The sequence below is a fragment of the Octopus bimaculoides genome, chromosome 5 (assembly GCF_046866305.1).
Source record: "Octopus bimaculoides isolate indiv1 chromosome 5, ASM4686630v1, whole genome shotgun sequence".
Taxonomy (NCBI): Eukaryota; Metazoa; Mollusca; class Cephalopoda; order Octopoda; family Octopodidae; genus Octopus; species Octopus bimaculoides.
In genome coordinates, this window is record NC_142932.1 from 17872577 (window position 1) to 17892980 (window position 20404).

Genomic DNA, 20404 nt, shown 5'->3' on the forward strand with positions numbered 1-20404 from the left:
AATATATTGCCAGTGAATGATGGCAGATTTGTGAAATTGTTTGAAAATTGAACGAGATTTTTTGTGCCTTTTGTGTTCTGAGTTGCTGATTTTTAAACTAAATTAGTTTACTGGTTAATGCTACCAAAGTTTTCTGTTCCTTTAGCGGAATTCAGTTCCGTATCATCATCTGGTTTGACGAGTGGAACTGTTAAAATACTATGATTATAGTCTTGAATGTTTTCTACCAGAAATTACGATAGTTATTTATTTCACAGCAATGTGTTCATTCGTCGTTGTTATGATTAAATATCAACATGTCATCAAAATTTCAGTTAACAATACAAGAAAAGAATATAAGGAAACTTGTACAAAATTGTCGTTTAAATTTTCATCTTCCATTTTGCAGATGAACTTGCTTCTGCATTACGTGGAATAAATGCTAAACCTGAAAATCAAACAAGCGAAGAAGGTGATGGTAGAAAAACAATAACTGGTGGTAGCCAGGGTACTGGAGGAGATACAGCTATTAACCAGGACAGAGGAGGAGGGACTGGTGGTAGCCAAATTACAGGTAGTAGCCAGGGCACTGCAGGAGGAACAGGGGGTAGCCAAGGTACTGCAGGAGGAACAGGGGGTAGCCAGGGTACTGCAGGAGGAACAGGGGGTAGCCAGGGTACTGCAGGAGGAACAGGGGGTAGCCAGGGTACTGCAGGAGGAACAGGGGGTAGCCAGGGTACTGCAGGAAGAACAGAGGGTAGTCAGGGTACTGCAGGAGGAACAGGGGGTAGCCAGGGTACTGCAGGAGGAACAGGGGGTAGTCAGGGTACTGCAGGAGGAACAGGGGGTAGTCAGGGTACTGCAGGAGGAACAGGGAGTAGCCAGGGTACTGCAGGAGGAACAGGAGGTAGCCAGGGTACTGCAGGAGGAACAGGGGGTAGCCAGGGTACTGGAGGTGGTACAAGTACTAACCAGGGTGGCAGCCAAATTCCAGGGAGAATTTCAGGCGGTAGCCAGGGTACTGTAGGAGGAACCGGCGGAACAGGCGGAACAGGCAGCAGTCAGATTACAGGAGGAGGTGCGGGTGGTAGCCAAGGTACAGGAGGAGGTACGGGTGGATTCGAGGGTACAGGAGCGGGTACAGGCGGTAGCCAGGGAACAGGAGGAGGAGGAGGTGCAAGCGGTAACCAGGGCACAGGAGGAGTTACAGGTGGTAGCCAGGGTACAGCAGGAGGGAAAGGCGGAACAGGTGGAACAGGCAGCAGTCAGATTACAGGAGGAGGTGCGGGTGGTAGCCAGGGTACAGCAGGAGGGAAAGGCGGAACAGGTAGCAGCCAGGGTACAGTAGGAGGTGCAGGTAGTAGCCAGGGTACAGGAGGAGGAGTTACGGGTGGAACCAAGGGTACAGGAGAGGGAACAAGTGGTAGCCAGGTAACGAGAGGAGAAGGAGGAGGAGCAGGCGTTACTGAGAACACAGGAGGAGTTACAGGTGATAGCCAGGGTACAGCAGGGGGGCAAGGTGGAACAGGCAGCAGCCAGGGTACAGTAGGAGGTGCGGGTAGTAGCCAGAGTACAAGAGGTAGTACGAATAGAGTCGAGGGTACAGGATCGGGTACAGGTGGTAAACAGGTAACAGAAGGAGAAGGAGCCGGCGGTACCCGGGGCACAGGAGGAGTTACAGGCGGTAGCCAGGGTACAGGAGCAGGTACCGGTGGAAGTCAGATAACTGGAGGAGGGGGAGTAGTAAGCGGTAGTCAGGATACAGGAGGAGGAACAGGTAATAATCAAGGTACAGGAGGAATTACAAGCGGTAGCCAGGGTACAGGAGGCAGGAAAGGTGGTAGCCAGGTTACAGGAGGAGGTACGGGAGGTAGCCAGAGTACAGGAAGAGGTACGGGAGGTAGCCAGAGTACAGGTGGTAGCGCAGGTACTGGAGGAGGAACAAGTAGTAGCCAGGGTACAGGAGTAGTTACAGGAGGTGGTGCGGGTGGTAGTCAAGGTACAAGAGGAGTTGCAGGCGGTGGCCAGGGTACAGGAAGCGGTGCGGGTAGTGGCCAGGTTACAGGAGGAGGTGCGAGTGGTAACCAAGGTGCAGGTGCAGGTACGGGTGGTAACCAGGGAACAGGAGGATTTACAGGCGGGATCCAAGGTTCAAGAGGAGGAACAGGTGATAGCCAGGGTACAGGGGGAATTACAGGTGGTAACCAGGGTACAGGAGGCGAAACAGGTGGTAGCCAAGATACAGGAGGAGGTACAAGTGTTAGCAAGGGTACAGAAGGAGCAACAGGTGGGAACCAAGGTACTGGAAAGGGAACAGGTAGTAGCCAGGATACAGGAGTAGTTACAGGTGCTAACAAGGGTAGAGAAGAAGTTACCGAAGATAGCAAGGGTACAGAAGGAGGTACGGGTGGTAACCAGAGTAATGGAGTAATTACAGGTGGTAGCCAGGGTTCTGGAAGAGGAACAGGAGGTAGCCAAGGTACTGGAGGGGATATAGGTGGTAGCCAGGGTACAGGGGGAGGGATCGGTGAAACTCAGGGTACAGGAGAAGTTGCAGGTGGCAACCAAGGTACTGCTGGAGGAACAGGTGGTAACCAGGGTACTGTAGAAGTTGCAGGTGGTGGCCAGGGTACAGGAGGCGATACGAGTAGTAGCGGGGGTATAGGTGGAGGAAAAGGTAGTAGCAAGGGTACAGGAGGTGCAACAGGTGGTAAACAAGTAACAGGAGGGGCAACAAGTGGAAACCAGGGTACAGGAGGAGGTTCAGGTGGTAGCCAGGTTACTGAAGGCGTTGCGGGTGGTAGCCATGGTACAGGAGTTGGAACAGGTAGTAGCCAGGGTACAAGCGAAGCAACGGGTGGTAGTCAAGGTATTAGAGGAGGAGCAAGTAGTAGCCAGGGTACAGGAGGAACTGGTGGTAACCAGGGTATGAGAGGTGGAACAGGTAGCAGCCAGGGTACTAGAGGTGTTGCAAGTGGCAGCCAGGGTACAGGAGGAGGTACGGGTGGAAACCAGGGTACTGGAGGAGGAACAAGTGGTAACCAAGGAACAGAAGACGAAACAGGCAGCAGCCAAGGTACTGGAGGAGTTGCGGGTGGTAACCAGGTTACAGGAGGTGGAGGAACAGGTGGTAAACAGGGTACTGGAGGAAAAACTGGTGGTGACCAGGGTGCAGGTGGGGGGACAGGTAGCAGCCAAGGAACTGGAGGTGTTGCAAATGGTAACCAGGGTACAGGGGGAGGAACAGGTGGTAAGCAGGTTACTGTAGGAGGAACAGGTGGTAAGCAGGTTACTGTAGGAGGAACAGGTGGCAATCAGGGAACAGGAGGTGGAACGGGTAGCAGCCAGGGTACAGGGGGTGTTGTAAGTGGTAGCCAAAGTACAAGAGGAGGAACAGGTGTTAACCAGGTTACAGGAGGAGGAATGGGTGGTAACCAGGGAACTGGAGGAGGAACAGGTGGTAACCAAGGGACTGGAGGAGGAACAGGTAGCAGCCAGGGTACTGGAGGTGTTGCAGAAGGAGGAACGGGTGGTGTCCAGGGTATTGGAGGAGTTACAGGCGGGAGCCAGGGTACAGGAAGTGGAACGAGTAGTAAACAGGGTACCGGAGGTGGTAGGCAGGTAACAGGAGAGGGCACAAGTGGTAGCCACATTACTGGAGGAGTTATAGCTGGTAGCCAGGGTACTGGAGGTGGAACAGGTAGTAGCCAAGGCACTGGAGGGATCTCAAATGGTGGACAAGTAATAGGTGGAGGAACAGGTGGTACCCAGGGTTCTGGAGGAGGAACACCTGGTAGCCAGGGAACGGGAGGTAAGACAGGCAGTAGTCAGGGTACTGAGGGAGCTGCAAGCAGTAGCCAAGACACAGGAGGCGGTACGGGAGTTTGGCAGGGTACTGGAGGAGAATCTGGTGGTAGCCAAGGGACAGGAGGTGTTACAGGTGGTGGCCAGTCTACTGGAGGAGTATCAGGTGGTACCCTTGGTACAGGAGACCAAACAGGCGGTAATCAGGGTACTGGAGGTGTTACAGATGGCAGTCAAGGTACAGGTGGTACAGCCGGTAGCCAGGGTACCGGACGAGTCACAGGCAGTAGCCAGAGTACAGGAAGTGTTACAGGTGGAGGAGTTGCAGGTGGAGGAGTTGCAGGTGGAGGAGTTGCAGGTGGAAAGCAAGGAACCGGTGGCGGTGCCAGTGGCGGTGCTGGTGCCGGCGGTGCTGGTGGCAGTGGTGGTGGTGGCAGTGGCGGCGGTGGCGGCGGTGGCGGTAGTGGTGGCGGACAAGGTACTGCTGGTAGTGTTGGTACTGGTGAAGGTACAAATGGTACAGGGAATAGAAGAATGTCGACTTTGAAACCGTCAATAGATCTGACTCGCAGAGGAACAACAACTGAACCTTCATCTGGAAAGAATAATGGTTAAGTATATATTATTGATTCTCATTTACTCGTTCTTGGTTTAACGTCAATTCCTAACGTCTTCATTTACATGTTTAACACATTGTTTTGGCAGTGAGATTGAACATTAAATTACTGGCGTGTTGTTTCTCCTTTCATTATCGTAATGAATTGTAAAACATAACAATAAACCTTGTTAATTGTTATCCGAAACTGTGCATTACGGTGAGCGTCGGATAAATTGCTTTTCGGTAGCCTCCCAGATATGTTCTCCGTGAAACAAAAAAAAAAACAAAAAAAAAAACCCCGAAAAGTCAGCCCTTGTCAATAAAATTATTAATTGATATATCAATTTATAAGGGCGGTGAGCTGGCAGAACCGTTAACACGCCGGGCACCAATGCTTTGCGGCATTTCGTCCGTCTGTATGTTCTGAGTCAGTTCAAATTCCACTGCCGTCGACTTTGCTTTTCGTCCATTTGGGGTCGATAAACTAAGTACCAGTTTAACACTGGTATCTGTGTAATCGACTTACTCCTTGCCTCGAAACTGCTGGCCTAATGTCATAATTTTAAACTAATATATCTATCGATTAGTTGATTTACGTAATGTTAGATTTTTTTTTATTGTGGAGGTGCAATGGCCCAGTGGTTGGGGTAGCAGACTCGCGGTCAGAAAGAAGATCGCGGTTTCGATTCCCCTACCTGGCGTTGTGTGTGTTTATTGAGCGAAAACATCTAAAGCTCCACGAGGCTCCGGCAGGGGGTAGTGGTGACTCCTGTTGTATTCTTTCGTCCCAACTTTCTCTCAATGTTTCTTCCTGTTTTTTGAGTAACGCTGCGATGGACTGGCGTCCCGTCCAGCTGGTGGGTGGGGGGGAACACATACGCCACAGAAATCGGGAAACCGGGCCCATGAGCCTGGCTAGGCTTTAAAAGGGCTCATAAATTTATAAATAAATAATAATTCATTTTTTTTTATTACACAACTTTGTTGATATTTCTGCTGTTATTTATGAATTTCCTTATGTTTTCCAGGATTTATTACCGTGACCCCATTAATACCTTCGCTTCTGGGAATTCTCACAAATAAAGAAGTGATCGATGTTAATAGTAAGATTACGTTTGTTATTATTATTATGTTGTAGTTTATATTAAGTTACAGTTGATGGTTGTTCAACTGACGAAAGAACTGTAATTAAGTGTAACACAGGTAATGAGAATAAAGAGAGGTTGAGAGAGAGGTTGAGAGAGAGAGAGAGAGAGAGAGAGAGAGAGAGAGAGAGAGAGAGAGAGAGAGAGAGAGGTGAGAGAGAGGAGAGAGAGAGAGAGAGGGCAGAGAGAGAGAGAGAGAGAGAGAGAGAGAGAGAGAGAGAAAAAAAGAGAGAGGAGAGAGGAGAGAACGCGAGAGCAGACAGCCCACAACGGTAACTGCAGTGAATTTGCCGTTTAGCAGTTGAAATATGTCAAAAACTTTTAACTCACCTAACTTTCCTGATGCCTAAACACTGCTTGGCGCTAATACCTCGGTAATTTCTACTACCTGGCGGTCTACTGGCGCAGGCACATTAATGTTGGGAATCCTGATAGATGGTGACACTGAACAGATATGGTGTTTTTATACCTTTTTACCATAAGAAGAAATTTTCTCTACAGTAACTGCGGTAAATTTGCGTTCTAGCAGTTGAAATATGTCACAGATATATTTAGCTAACCTAAACTTTGCATTTATATATATATATATATATATATATATATATATATATATATATATATATATATATATATTACTGCGTATTTTCTTTAGTCAATGCGCGATGATCGCTATAAGCTTTAAGCATATAAAATACTATTATCATTATTTACAGAATATATATATATATATATATATATATATATATATATTATTTAAAAGAGTTCCAACTCTGTCTGGTTTTTATGTTTTATTTATATTCTTATAAAATGAATGTGGGACATAGAATATGGAATATATAATGTAAATAGTAAAATGAAATGAAGTATTGAATGTCTTATTGAATATATGAAATATTGAGTATTAAATATATAAGGATTAGTATACTTTCCTGCCTCATGGCATTCATCAAGGTCCCGTTTGACAGATGTACTGTAGCAGACTGGCTGTTCTTTTGTCTTTTATACCTATTCCTTTGGACAGCAGCAGTAGGTGTTTGGCTATTTTTAGAAATGATGCCAAATATATATATATGATTCACTCGAATATTTTCTTTCATTTTAAAGCCACACAGTTCTGTGTATTCGGAGTGAAAAACCCACAATGTCGCCCCTGTAGAAAGTACACTTACTATTCCAAACTCGGATCCAACAAACAGTTCTACCATTGCAACTACGGTGTCCTCTACGTGTTAGAATGTCCAACTCAGACAGTTTGGAACAGAAGATTGGGAAGCTGTGTTTATGAATGTAAGTCATCAACTTTTGGTCTCCAACATACACATATACACATATTATTATCTCTAAACGCTTAATTTCCTTTTACCATTCTGTTTTCCTTTTTCTTCCTAATAATCTACGAAGATAGAATTGTAACTTATTGTTAAACTGACACGGGAATGTGTTTTGTGTCTGTTGCTTTGTTTCTGTATTTTGTATTTTGATTATACTTGTGTTTTGTCTATCTCTGTATCTATGGGCTTAGGTTTGTCTGTAAATTTCGGATTGATAACTCTAATAAAATATTCTTTTGCTTTTATTAATATGTACATAATGTTAAATAGCTTAAATTAGATATAATTCGTAATAAAACCCTACTTTTCTTCCTCCGTACATTTCCAGCTAATCCTACCTGGTCACAGAATCTCTTAGAACGTCCGGGTCAGTTAAACAGAACAAATGGCGGATTCCAGCTACCGGCTGGAGCAAACGATCTACTGGCAAATGGTGGGTGTTATCTATTGATTTCATCCATTAAAAGATAAATATTTATCTATAAGCGCATGTGCATTAGAAACATTATCGAAGTCACCATTCAGTAAAACTTAAGAATATATCCTTTAATCTTTTATTTGTTTCAATCTTTAGAGTGTGGCCATGATGGACCACCACCTTGAATCGACTCCACTGTATCGGCCTATTTTGCCGAACTGCAAAGTTACGGAGACGTAAAAACACCTGTAGCGATTGTAAAGCTATGGTGGAGGACAAACACAGACACAAAGACACACACACGCACACACACACACACACACACACACACACGCACGCACACACACACACACACACACACACACACACACACACACACACACATGTTTATACTAATTGTAGAATTACACTGGCATTATAATTCCTGAACATAATATATAAGACCAACAACTAAATATTTGGACTTTTAAATATTCAGCTTAAGTGAAACCAAAACTTTGCTTGTATACCTTCCTACTAAATCGACGCTTGTTGTACAAATATATTCTCTCGTGGTTTTAAAACCTTGAAATCACTATAGAGCAAACTGAAACAAGAATATTACATAGAATTGATTGTCTCTTTATTGTTCAAAGAAAATATTTACCTAGCCGTTAACTAACATATTTTATGCTATATTTATATAAATGTTATATCTTCCAGTAAATGGCACTTTTGTTCCTGTGAGTTCTAATTTACCAAAGATGGAAGCAGTCAACCCAAACGGTAGAGTATTAATGTTACATAAAGTTATGTCCTGTTTAACTTACATCTAGATGAACGACGTCACGAGTTCAGTTTCTTTACTATTGTTAAGCCAAGGCAAAGCATTCCACAACTTTCTGAGGATGGAGAAGTCTTTGCAGTTGAACTTTAACTCAAAATTATCAAAATTGAAATCTATAAGACTGCTGTGTCGATGCCCCCAGGCGAAGAAGTAGGATTTCCCAAGACATATAAATAGAGGTAGTCTGGCCGTGGTAGGTGTGTTGAGTAGCAGTCGAGTAGCAGTTGTGTAGCGGTTGAGTAGAGATCATCCGAAGGTGCGAGATAGCAGTAGATTGAGACGTAACAAGGACAAAATAGTGGTTTAGTATTGGTCTGGTCAATTGAAACACACACACCTGTGTAATGAAACACAGGTATTGCAAATCTCAGTCCTCCCTTGTTTCTTAAATATTCAAATGAAGGGTTTGCACATTCTGGAAAGCTGACCTCCACAACATTGTATAGTTTTGTTTTCTATCGCTAACAATTGTATCATCTCCGTTGTCTTTCCATTTTAGAAATCTTCACGGGAAGCTTCTATCAAAATTCTTTGTGCTGTAATATATGAATATACTCAACAAGTTATTATTAACTTATTATATCTATTACTTCTATTGTTGGCACTCCATCGCTTAACGACGTCGAGGGTTCCAGTTGATCCGATCAACGGAACAGCCTGCTCGTGAAATTAACGTGAAAGTGGCTGAGCACTCCACAGACACGTGTACCCTTAACGTAGTTCTCGGGGATATTCAGAATGACACAGTGTAACAAGGCTGACCCTTTGAATTACAGGCACAACATAAACAGGAAGAAAGTGTGAGAGAAAGTTGTGGTGGAAGAGTACAGCAGGGTTCGCCACCATCCCCCGTGAGAGCCTCTTGGAGCTTTGGGTATTTTCGCTCAATAAACACTCACAACGCCCCGTGTGAGAATCGAAACCGCGATCCTATGACCTCGAGTCCGCTGCCCTGACCACTGTGACATTGCGCCTTCTGCTTTTATATACACACCTGAGAAATCCTTAGATCAAAATACCAGTGTGTATAACATTTATAGGCATACAAGCATGGAGCGGCTCTAGCTTTAATATTTTGTGTTAGAAAACATTCTACAAAAGACTTTTCAGTAAAAGCATAATGCTTGGTTTATAATACAAGTGGACTGCTAGATACAATGTTTCGATCTGATTTAGTCTCCTCGATGACAAGTATCCTCGATGACAAGTATCCTCGATGACAAGTATCCTCGATGACAAGTATCCTCGATGACAAGTATCCTCGATGACAAGTATCCTCGATGTTCTGAGTCAGGTTGAAAACTACGTATACATGTTTTAGAAATCAGTAAACAGAGCATCTACTGATCTTGTGCGAAATTTAGCCAAGCTATAATAAAAATAATAGACGCATTTAAACAGTCTTAGATAAAAATTCTGATATATATATATATATATATATATATATATATATATATATATATAACATCATTATGTTATAACGTTATACAAAAATGGAACTGCGCTAGCTGTAAGATCTTGTTTCAGAGACACACAGTGTTTTGTTCAGATTTGTTTTGTTAATTTTCTTTATCGGAACACACATTTTCGGCTTCACTCATAACGTTTGGAGTATTCGTTACTGAGGAGACCAAACCAGGTCGAAACACAATGACTTGTAATCCACTGACTTTCTGAACAAAGCTCTGTATTTTTAGTACAAAAGCCTCTTTGAGAAGTTTCCCTGAGAATAAATATTACAGATGCTGCCATTCAGTCTTATATATTTTTCTCTTTTACTTGTTTTAGTCATTAGACTGCGGCCATACTGGGGCATCACCTTGAAGAATTTTGAGTTAAATTACTTGATCCCAGTACTTATTTTTATATTTTTATACTATCAGGCTTTTGCCGAACCGCAAAGTGATAGCGATCTAAATAAACCGACACCAGCTGTCAAGCGGTGGCAGGGGACAAAGAGAGATACAAAGACACACACGCACACATACACATATTTATGCATATACATGACGGGTCTTTTAGTTTCCGTCTATGAAATCCACTCAGGAGGTTTTGGCTGGCCCGATGTCATGCAGTGGGGCTGAACTCAGAAATATGTAGTTTGGAACCAAGCCCCTAACCACACAGCCACGCCTGTACCATGTTTGTATATATATATTATAATTATCATATGAACCGGTATTTATATATATATATACACAGTTATAGATTCTTTCACTTACATAGGTGTAAACATGAATACATGCATGTCTGCAATCGTAGATGCACTCATACATATATTCATAAAACATTTTGGGGTTCTTCGGAAAACAAGAAGATAAGAGCGGCTCTTATCACCCCTTCCTGATCCAGTTGTTGATTGGTAACACCTTTGCTTTTCATAAACATTTATTAACAGATTCTTCAGTTGGTTCTTCATTTGGTTCTACTGAAAGACCACACAGGAACAAACACATACACCCACACGTACAAGTACGACCAAAGACAGACTATCACATCGACACTAACGCCTCTATTCACTCAGACATATACATACATACATACATACATACATACATACATACATACATATATATATATATATATATATATATATATATATATATATATATATATATATATACACACATATATATATATACATATATATATATATATATATATATATATATATATATATATATATATATATATATATATATGTATGTATATACATATATATATATATACATATATACATACACACATATATATATATACATATATCTATCGATATATACATATATACGTATATACATATACACATATGTATGTATATATATATACGTATAGATATATGTATATATATGTGTATATACACCCCCACCTATGTATATATATATATATATATATATATATACATATATGTATATGCACACACATATGTATATATATATATATAAAGTACCAGTTCATTTATAAATATTTATACACACATAAATACACACACACACACACACACACACACACACACACACATATATATATATATGTATACACACATATACATGTATATATGTATATGTATATATGTGTGTGTGTATATGTATATGTATATCTATTTTCTATCTGTCTACATACGTATACATATAATGTGTGTGCGTGTGTGTGTGTTGTATAGATGCACTGGTATGTTTTGTACAAATGCCTGTTGTGTTGCTAAACAAGAAAGTCTTGGCAAGAAAGTAAAAAAACCTGAACAAATAATTAGAGAACTTGAAAATTTAATTTAATTCTATATCACATTTGGCGAACAATAGAGTCGTTGGTTAGAGATCTGCAAAGAGTTGCTTAATGGTTCGTTGCACAGCTAACGGTGTAGAGGACAAAGGGTTGATTGTGCAACTCGGTTTAGAACAAAGAGGACACGGTGTACATTTTCAAAAGCAACGGGTTTTCAGTTATCTCAATGATATTTACATATTCTGCTGACATAGATTAGAGAAACAGCCACAAACAAATACACATGCGCAAATATGTAAGCATTAGAATATGCATAACCGTCACTCACAAAGAAGTAGAATACGGTACAGTATACCATGTGTATACCAATTGTTTTACAAGCTTGTATAATCGACTGTAGCCATATATATATATATATCAGGTGCATGAGAAGAGCCATGCAAGGAACGTGAAGAGAGCAAAGCATAAAGACAGAAAATCACGGCGGTGCTCCAGCATGACCACAGCCACTTGGCTGAAACCCATAAATAAATAAATAAATATATATATACGTACATGTTGAAATACACATAAACACACATACACATAGAGAGAGTGAAACAGTAGATAGATAGATAGATAGATAGATAGATAGATAGATAGATAGATATATACATATATATATATATATATGCATGTATGTATGTATATGTGTATATGTATGTGTGTGTGAGCATGTGTGTGTGTGTTGTGCAACCCAATAAAAAATAAGCATTTCAAATGTCCAGTTGCTTGTTGGGTATATAAGAACGTGAATACATTAACACGTTCTTTGATTACTATTTGTACGTCGTAAAAGGAGCTCCAAAACGACAGCCACTCAGTTTGCTGACTACACCTTTCAGCAGATACATCCGGCCTCCTTCCCTGATAAATAGCACAGATCAGCTACTAATGAAAGCTGTCATAACTTATACTAGGACCGTGGTGGAAGATCTAGTTTGCATATTATTCTCTTTGACGGTTTGGTGTTAAATTGATAATATGTATTTAATGCAAGGCGCATCAGAATTAATAATGATATAAACATTACTGCATTATTTTTTTAAATATATACTTTCTCTTCTATCTATCTATCTATCTATCTATCTATCTATCTATCTATCTATCTATCTATCTATCTACTGTTTCACTCTCTCTCTGCTTCCCTCTCTCTATGTGTATGTGTGTTTATGTGTATTTCAACATGTACGTATATATATATTTATTTATTTATTTATTTATTTATGGGTTTCAGCCAAGTGGCTGTGGTCATGCTGGAGCACCGCCGTGATTTTCTGTCTTTATGCTTTGCTCTCTTCACGTTCCTTGCATGGCTCTTCTCATGCACCTGATATAGTCCAATCAAGAGTTTTGATGGCACATCTGGTGTATAAGAGAGTTTGACATCGCTGCTCTAAACTGTGCCTCATTTCGAGCTATTGGTTCGTCTGGTATCGTGGAGAGGAAAGTGTCGAGTTTTGTCTTGAAGACCTCCACATCCGTGTCTTGCAGGTCTCTCAAATGTTTTGGCAGGGCATTGAAGAGCTGGGGTCCTCTGAAACCGAGGCTGCTGCAGTATCTTGTTCTTATGTGAGATGCAGTGGACGGCACCTTTGGCACCATGCAGTGGCGACCCGTGCGAGCATTCCTGTAGTACTTGATGCCAAAGTTTGGCACCAGACCTTCCAGTATTTGCCATATGTAAATTATAACATATCTCTCTCGCCTGCGTTCCAGGGAGTAGAGACCTAGTGCCTGCAGTCGCTCCCTGTAGTTCATCTGCTGGACTGTGGCGATCTTTTTTGTATAGTGCCTCTGAATTGCCTCGAGTTCTGCTGTCCGTTTGACACTGTGTGGTGACCACAACTGAGAGCAATAGTCTAGGCGGCTCAGGACAAATGTCTTCCATAGAGTCAGCATGACTTTTTGATCCCTTGTACGGAATGTCCTCAGTATCCACCCCGCCAGCTGTCTGCACTTTGCTGTCAACTTGACAATGTGCATGTGAAATGATGCATCACTACACATGTTGATGCCCAGGTCTCTCACGGCTTGTGGTTCTGGGATTGCAGTACCTCCAGGTCCTGTGTATGCCAGTTGGGAGGTACTTGTGGCCTTGTAGCGCAGTACTTGAAATTTTTCCGCATTGAACTGCATATTGTTTTGCTCTACGCACTCATATATTGCATTTAGGTCATTCTGTCCAGAAGGGCCACTATGAACAGTAGTGGCCCCAGGACAGTTCCTTGCGGAACACCGCTCAATATTTGTGTTTCCCTAGATAGTTCTCCATTGGCTGCAACTGTCTGACTTCTACCATTCAGGAAGTCATGCAGCCATTCTCCTAATTTACCAGTTATGCCAAGGTTTCGCAGCTTGTGACATATCAAGCCATGATCAACTTTGTCAAAGGCTTTTGCAAAGTCGAGATATATCACATCAACATTTGAATGGTCAAGTAGCTGCTTCAGGACCCAGTCATAATGCTGCAGGAGCTGCGTGAGGCAGCTTCTACCTGGACGGAAACCATGCTGGGTCTCATTCAGCAAGTCATTTTCTTCTAGGAACGCAATCAATCTCTTTCTGACAATTCGGTCCATGACTTTGCTAATATGTGAAGTCAGAGAGATGGGCCTGTAGTTCCCAGCCTCTGCTCTGCTTCCGCCTTTATGGATAGGACATATGGTGCCTTCCTTCAGCTTTTTGGGAAGTTTACCATTTGCAAGGAAACTCTGGAAGAGTATCCGGAGTGGTCCTGCTAATTCTTGTTTACACGACTAAGAGGACAGCCGGGAAACCATCGGGGCCAGTTGCCGAATTTAAGCTCATTTCATTTATGGCAGCTATTACATCTTCCTCTTCAATGTCAATGTAGGTAATGGATGCAGTCTTTTTCTGCTGAGTGCTATTGTCAAAGAAATCAGCTGGATTCTTTATCTGCATGTGACTCAGAGGAGAAGTGAAGACACTCTTGAATTGTGCACTGAGCACTTCACTTATCCATGTGGGATCCGCAGTCAGTGAGCCATATATATATATATATATATATATATATATATATATATATATATATATATATATATATATATATATATATGTATGTATATATATATATACATATACATCCATATATATGTATGTATGTATATGTATAAATACATACATATACATATATATATATGTGGGATCCGCAGTCAGTGAGCCATATATATATATATATATATATATATATATATATATATATATATATATATATATATATATATATATATATATATATATATATATATTTATATATATATATATATATATATATATATATATATATGTATATATATATACATATATATATATATATATATATATATATATATATATATATATATATGTATATATATATACATATATATATATATATATATATATATATATATATATATATATATATATATATATATGTATATATATATATATATATACATGTATACATATATATATATATATATACATATACATCTATATATGTATGTATGTATATGTATAAATACATACATATACATATATATATATATATATATATATATATATATATATATATATATATATATATATATAGAGAGAGAGAGAGAGAGAGAGAGAGATATACGCATGCATATATGACCATATATTTATGTATATAAATGTATAAATATTTATGTGTGTGTATATATACAAGTACATATATGAATGTATATATGCATATATATATATATATACATACATATACACACATATATATACCCATACATATATACACACATACATACAAATACAACACACATACATATATACATACACATGCACACACACATATACGCATACACATATATATATACATACATACATATACATACACAGATATATATACATATATATATATATATATATACATATATACATACATACATATATATACACACACACACACACACACACTCTCTCTTTTATGCACTCATCCATATATGCATAATTGCACATACATGAGACATCATGCTGTACTTCATCACATCTTGAGATCATTTATACCAACGAAATGTACCTCTTATGATATGCGTACATTTCAGAGCATTATTCTTTACTTTATTAATCAATTTATCCTTAGAGAAGAGTATGTGGTACAGTTCCACCGTACAGAGCGAACAATACTTTCTTCCTCTCTCATATGGCATTGATCTAGCTATTATAGACCATTCTAATGAATACTGTTTATTACTTTCCTTAAGACCCCAGATGTATTTGCTAAGACTAGTGCTAGCCATTTTCTTCCTATCTCTAAAGCATGAGAAATGGTTAGAAATTCTACGGCATACCTGTCCTGAAGTGCACCCCAAGTATGCCATGGTATCTGTTTGAGTCTTTACTTTGCATTGATATATTATATTTTTGACTTTCGCATTAGGTCCTTCAAATTTTATTCTCCTAGGGTTTACCTCTTTTACTGTGATTATGCTCTTACTCCTATTATTAATAAATGAACCTCCATTATTATTATTATTATTATTATTATTTCTACTACTATCATTATCACCATTATTATCATTATTATTATTATTATTATTACCATCATTGTTATCATTCTCACTATTATTATTATTATTATTATTATTATTATTATTATTATTATTATTATTATTATTATTATTATTACTGCCATTTATATTATTATTCAAATTCTCATTCATACCTGTTTCCCTAGACTCAAGTATTTTAATGTTATGTGCTGCTATTATCTGTGCTATGTTCCTAGTATTTGAAAATCCAAATCTGATTATATGTGTGTTGATAATCTTACCATAGTGTGAGCTCCTTGGGAAGTGTCTACCTATCACTTCTCTAAACTTAGCTATCAGATTACTCTTGATATTTCTCCCAAATGGGATTATGAGCCAGATTTTATTATCCTTATTATTATCCTCATGGTTATTAATATTGTTTTTAAAGAATTTTAAGTTACCTATGTTGTTTTTATGAGGGTACTTTGATTTATTTAGTTTATTTACTTTGTGTTTATTCCTATTATTATTATTATTATTTTATGTTTGACTTTTGTTTTGCATTTGTACAAGTTGGATCCAAGTCTCACCCAGAGACCTCAAGAGACAACAAGTTAGAAGTTCATGTAGGTGTTATGCCTAGGGTACCATATATTTGGATTTGTACAGTTTTGTTCAAGTGAATGTTTAAGAAACCATAAGAAAATTATGTTTGCTTTAAAATTTGAGATCACATAGACAGTATTTTACGTAGGATATGGGCAGTTCCCATGAGCACTATCTTTTGGACTTCAGCCATTTTGGGGTTTCCTGGTATCTGAGCTAGGTAGTAATCAGCCCGTTTCGCTGTCATTCCCAGGGCACCTATGACAATAGGTATTGTTTTCGTCTTCAGATTCCACATTTTGCTAATTTCTATTTCAAGATCTTTATATTTGCTCAGTTTTTGGTAGGTCTTGACAGATACGTTTATATCAATTGGGACAGTCATATCAATGAGGAGGCATGATTTTTGTCTGAAGTCTTTCAGTATGATGTCTGGCCTATTTGCGTCTATCTTTCTGTCAGTTTGAATGGTGAAGTTCCAGAGGAGTGCAATGTGATCATTTTCAAGTACTGGGGGTGGTTTGTGTTCCCACCAGTTTTTATCATGGGGCAAGTCCAGGTTTTTGCATATTACCCAGTGAATATATTGTGCAGCTCTATCATGCCTGTTGAGATACTCTGTAGGCGCAAGCAGACTGCACATGGAGACAACATGATCGATGGTCTCATTTTGTTGTTGGCATATACGACATAATGGGGAGCTGCCGTTCTTTAATATGTTGGCCTGGTAGTTCTTTGTAGGTAGGCATTGATCTTGGGCTGCTATGATAAACCCCTCTGTTTCTGATTTCAATCCAGAGGCCATTAACCATTGGTGGGTAAGGGCTTTGTCAATATCTGCATTATTCGCTCTCTTTGGGTATTTGCCATTGAGAGGTTTTCCATGCCATTTTTCAGTCATAATAGCTAAGGCAGCAATTTTAGCACGGGTTTTCAAGCGCTTAGCTTTTTCTGTAGGTGTTTCTAGTTCGTCTAATTCTTGAATTTGTTGCAATTGGAATTCACTTAGATATTCCTTTGCCTGTTTTGTTACTGAGTAAGATGCTTTCTTGCTTTCATATTTTAAGACAAGTTTTAGCATCCAGTCCTCAGAGTTTTTCATATAGGTGTCTAGGCCAATTGTGGCTACCTTCATTGATAATGCCAGCTGTAGTAGTCCTCGACCTCCCTCTTTTCTTGGCAGATAAAGACGTTCTATATCTGCCTTAGGGTGGTGCATTCTATGCATTGTCAACAGTTTTCGTATTTTTCTGTCAACATTACATATTTCAGTAATTGACCAGTTAACGATGTTGAAACTGTAAGTCACGACTGGTATGGCTAGAGCATTGATCGCTTCGATCCTGTTTCTCGCGTTCAGCTCTGTCTTCAGTATTGCTCTCACCCTGCGATAACATTCTCTTCTGATCCTTTCCCTCATCACTGAGTGCTTGATATTGTCCCCTTCAATTACCCCTAGGTATTTGTAGCTCTCCGCTGGTTCTAACTCTTTTATGACATTTTGCTGGTCAAGGTTCACATTAGATGTATTTGTCATTTTTCCTTTGATAAAGATAGCTTTTGCACATTTATCAAGGCCAAATTGCATCCTGATGTCATCACTGAATTGTTTAACAATCGCTAGTAGGCCTTTGAGTTGTTGGTCATTTTTTGCAAAGAGCTTTAAATCATCCATGTAAATGAGATGATTTATATTTTTATCAAATATTTTATAACCATACTGTGCATCATTGAGCAATTTTGAGAGCGGTATTAGGGCTAGACAGAAGAGGAGTGGTGATAGTGAGTCACCCTGGAAAATGCCACATGAAATTCTTACATCTCCAGCATTTAGAGATTCATTGTCATTGTTCAACATCAGTGTGGTTCTCCATGATCTCATACTTACAGATAAAAAGTTTCGCAGAGTAAGAGCTATTTTATACATTTCCAGACATTTCCTAATCCAGCTATGTGGTAGGCTATCAAAGGCCTTTTTATAGTCTATCCAGGCTATTGACAAGTTTTTGTGTCGCTTGTGACAATCTTCTAAGATCATCTTATTGATGAGTAGCTGATCTTTACAACCATAAGATCCACGTTTACATCCCTTTTGCTCATTAGGGAATATGCTACTTTCTATTAAAAAACTATAGGTGTACTCGGTTAGGACAGATGTTAGCGTCTTATACATTGTTGTTAAGCAGGTTATGGGGCGATAATTTTTTGGTTCGTTTGTTTCCTCATTTTTTGGAAGCAGGAATGTTAAACCATTAACTAGCCAAGAGGGCATCAAACTAGGGTTTTGCAAAACATCGTTGTAAAGTTTTGTTAGCAGTTCATGGCTTTCTGGGAAGGCATTCAACCAGAAGTTAGGAATTTTATCCTTTCCTGGAGACTTCCATTTGCTTGACCTCCTGAGAGCAGATCTTATATCTTCTACCCTGACCCCCTCCCACTTTTGCTCCTCTAAGGAGTCTAGGTCTGTAGCTATTCTATCAATCCAAGGGGCCTTTTCATTGTGTGTTTTATCTTCTGCCCAGATTTTATTCCAAAATTCTTGCACTTCTTCTTTTGATGGGACAGACTTTATTGTTACTGGTGTTTTCCCTATCTTCCTGTAGAAATTTTTGGGGTTATTTTTGAACATGTTATTATCTCGGAAGAATTTAACACGCTTTTCATACCTTGCTATGCGGGCAGCTTTAGCACATACCTTTTGCTTGATGGTTTCTATGGTGGCATCAATGTCAACTATGGTTTTCATGTTATATTTTTTCTTTAGTTTTTGGGTCTTTGTAGGTTTGATACTCTTGTCAAATTTAAGGTTTTTCAAACATTCTATGTCAGATCTAAGCAGCTTAATTTGGTGTTGAATGCGTTCTTGCCAAGAAGGCTTTTTGTGGGAGTGTTGTCTTTTTCTAATCTTTTCACCACATAGGATCGTTGAGATTCTTGCGGATGCATAGTACAGGTGGTTGAGATCTGTAATATCAACATCATTAGCTGAAATTATATCCTTAAGTGCAAGGCGGATTTTACCAATTATTTTCAGGTTTTGGTTAGAATTGCGAATTTTGGGGAGAGTGTCGCGTTCATTCATACTAGTTTCTTTAATTTTCAGCCATTCAATCATGATTTGATTTTTTAGATCATGTAGTTCTGTTGCGTCGATTTCTGTATGACTTCCTTCATCTATTTGATTTTCACCTGCCTTAGTGTTTATGGTTGGTTCAGAGAGTATTTTATTTTGCCTATCAGTTACCTTAACTCTTTCAATTATTACTGTATTTTCATCAGCCTTGGGCTGGTTTATAATTATTTCCTCTGTAGTATCTTCTTTAGCTGCAGTTTCATTCTTTTTATCCTTTACTGCTTGCTTAATTTGGTCAATCTCTATTTCAGTTAGTAATTTTTTTTTTATAATGTTTCTTCTGACGTTGGCAAGTTTATTACTGTCTATGTAGGGTCTTACTGCAAGGTGTTTCTGTCTCCAGTTTAAGTAGGTTTGTACAGTATTAGGTTTATCTGTAGGGAAATATATGGCACGGTAGAAGGCTCTAAGAACTTCTTTATTATCTTCCCTAGACCATTTTTCATTCTTTTTCTTTTGGTTATTTGATGACGAGCATGGATGGCCATCTGTTGGAATATTCCGGTTGTGGGGTACTTCCAGCTCCTGTGTGTCGGGAAGATTTGAACCAGTAGCAGATTTCTCGTCTCGGATCTGGTTCATTATCCGAGTAAGTGGTCCTTTATAATCCGGTCTATGACCATTGCGGTTTATATTTTGTTTTATTAACAGTGAGGCATAACAAGCTTCGACGTTGACGCTAGGGGACGGATCTGTCTGTTTAGGGTAAGTTTTTTGAGACAACACCGTCTCCGAGCTTTCGTGACGTAGCTTCTTAAGGCTAGCAGATCTATTTCGAGTGAGTGGCCC

The 20404-nt window shown here is 39.5% G+C and overlaps 1 protein-coding gene across 2 annotated transcripts in view; it reads left to right on the forward strand.

Moving 5' to 3' along the window:
• The window catches only part of LOC106877428 (uncharacterized), an 86107-nt gene that overhangs the window by 27315 nt on the left and 38388 nt on the right, over positions 1–20404 (forward strand). For both annotated transcript variants that reach the window (XM_089352008.1, XM_089352009.1), the window contains exons 11-15: positions 389–4393; positions 5410–5484; positions 6631–6813; positions 7186–7290; positions 7978–8040. In XM_089352008.1, coding sequence (XP_089208134.1) covers positions 389–4393; positions 5410–5484; positions 6631–6813; positions 7186–7290; positions 7978–8040 — 4431 coding nt within the window. The remainder of the gene's footprint in view (positions 1–388; positions 4394–5409; positions 5485–6630; positions 6814–7185; positions 7291–7977; positions 8041–20404) is intronic.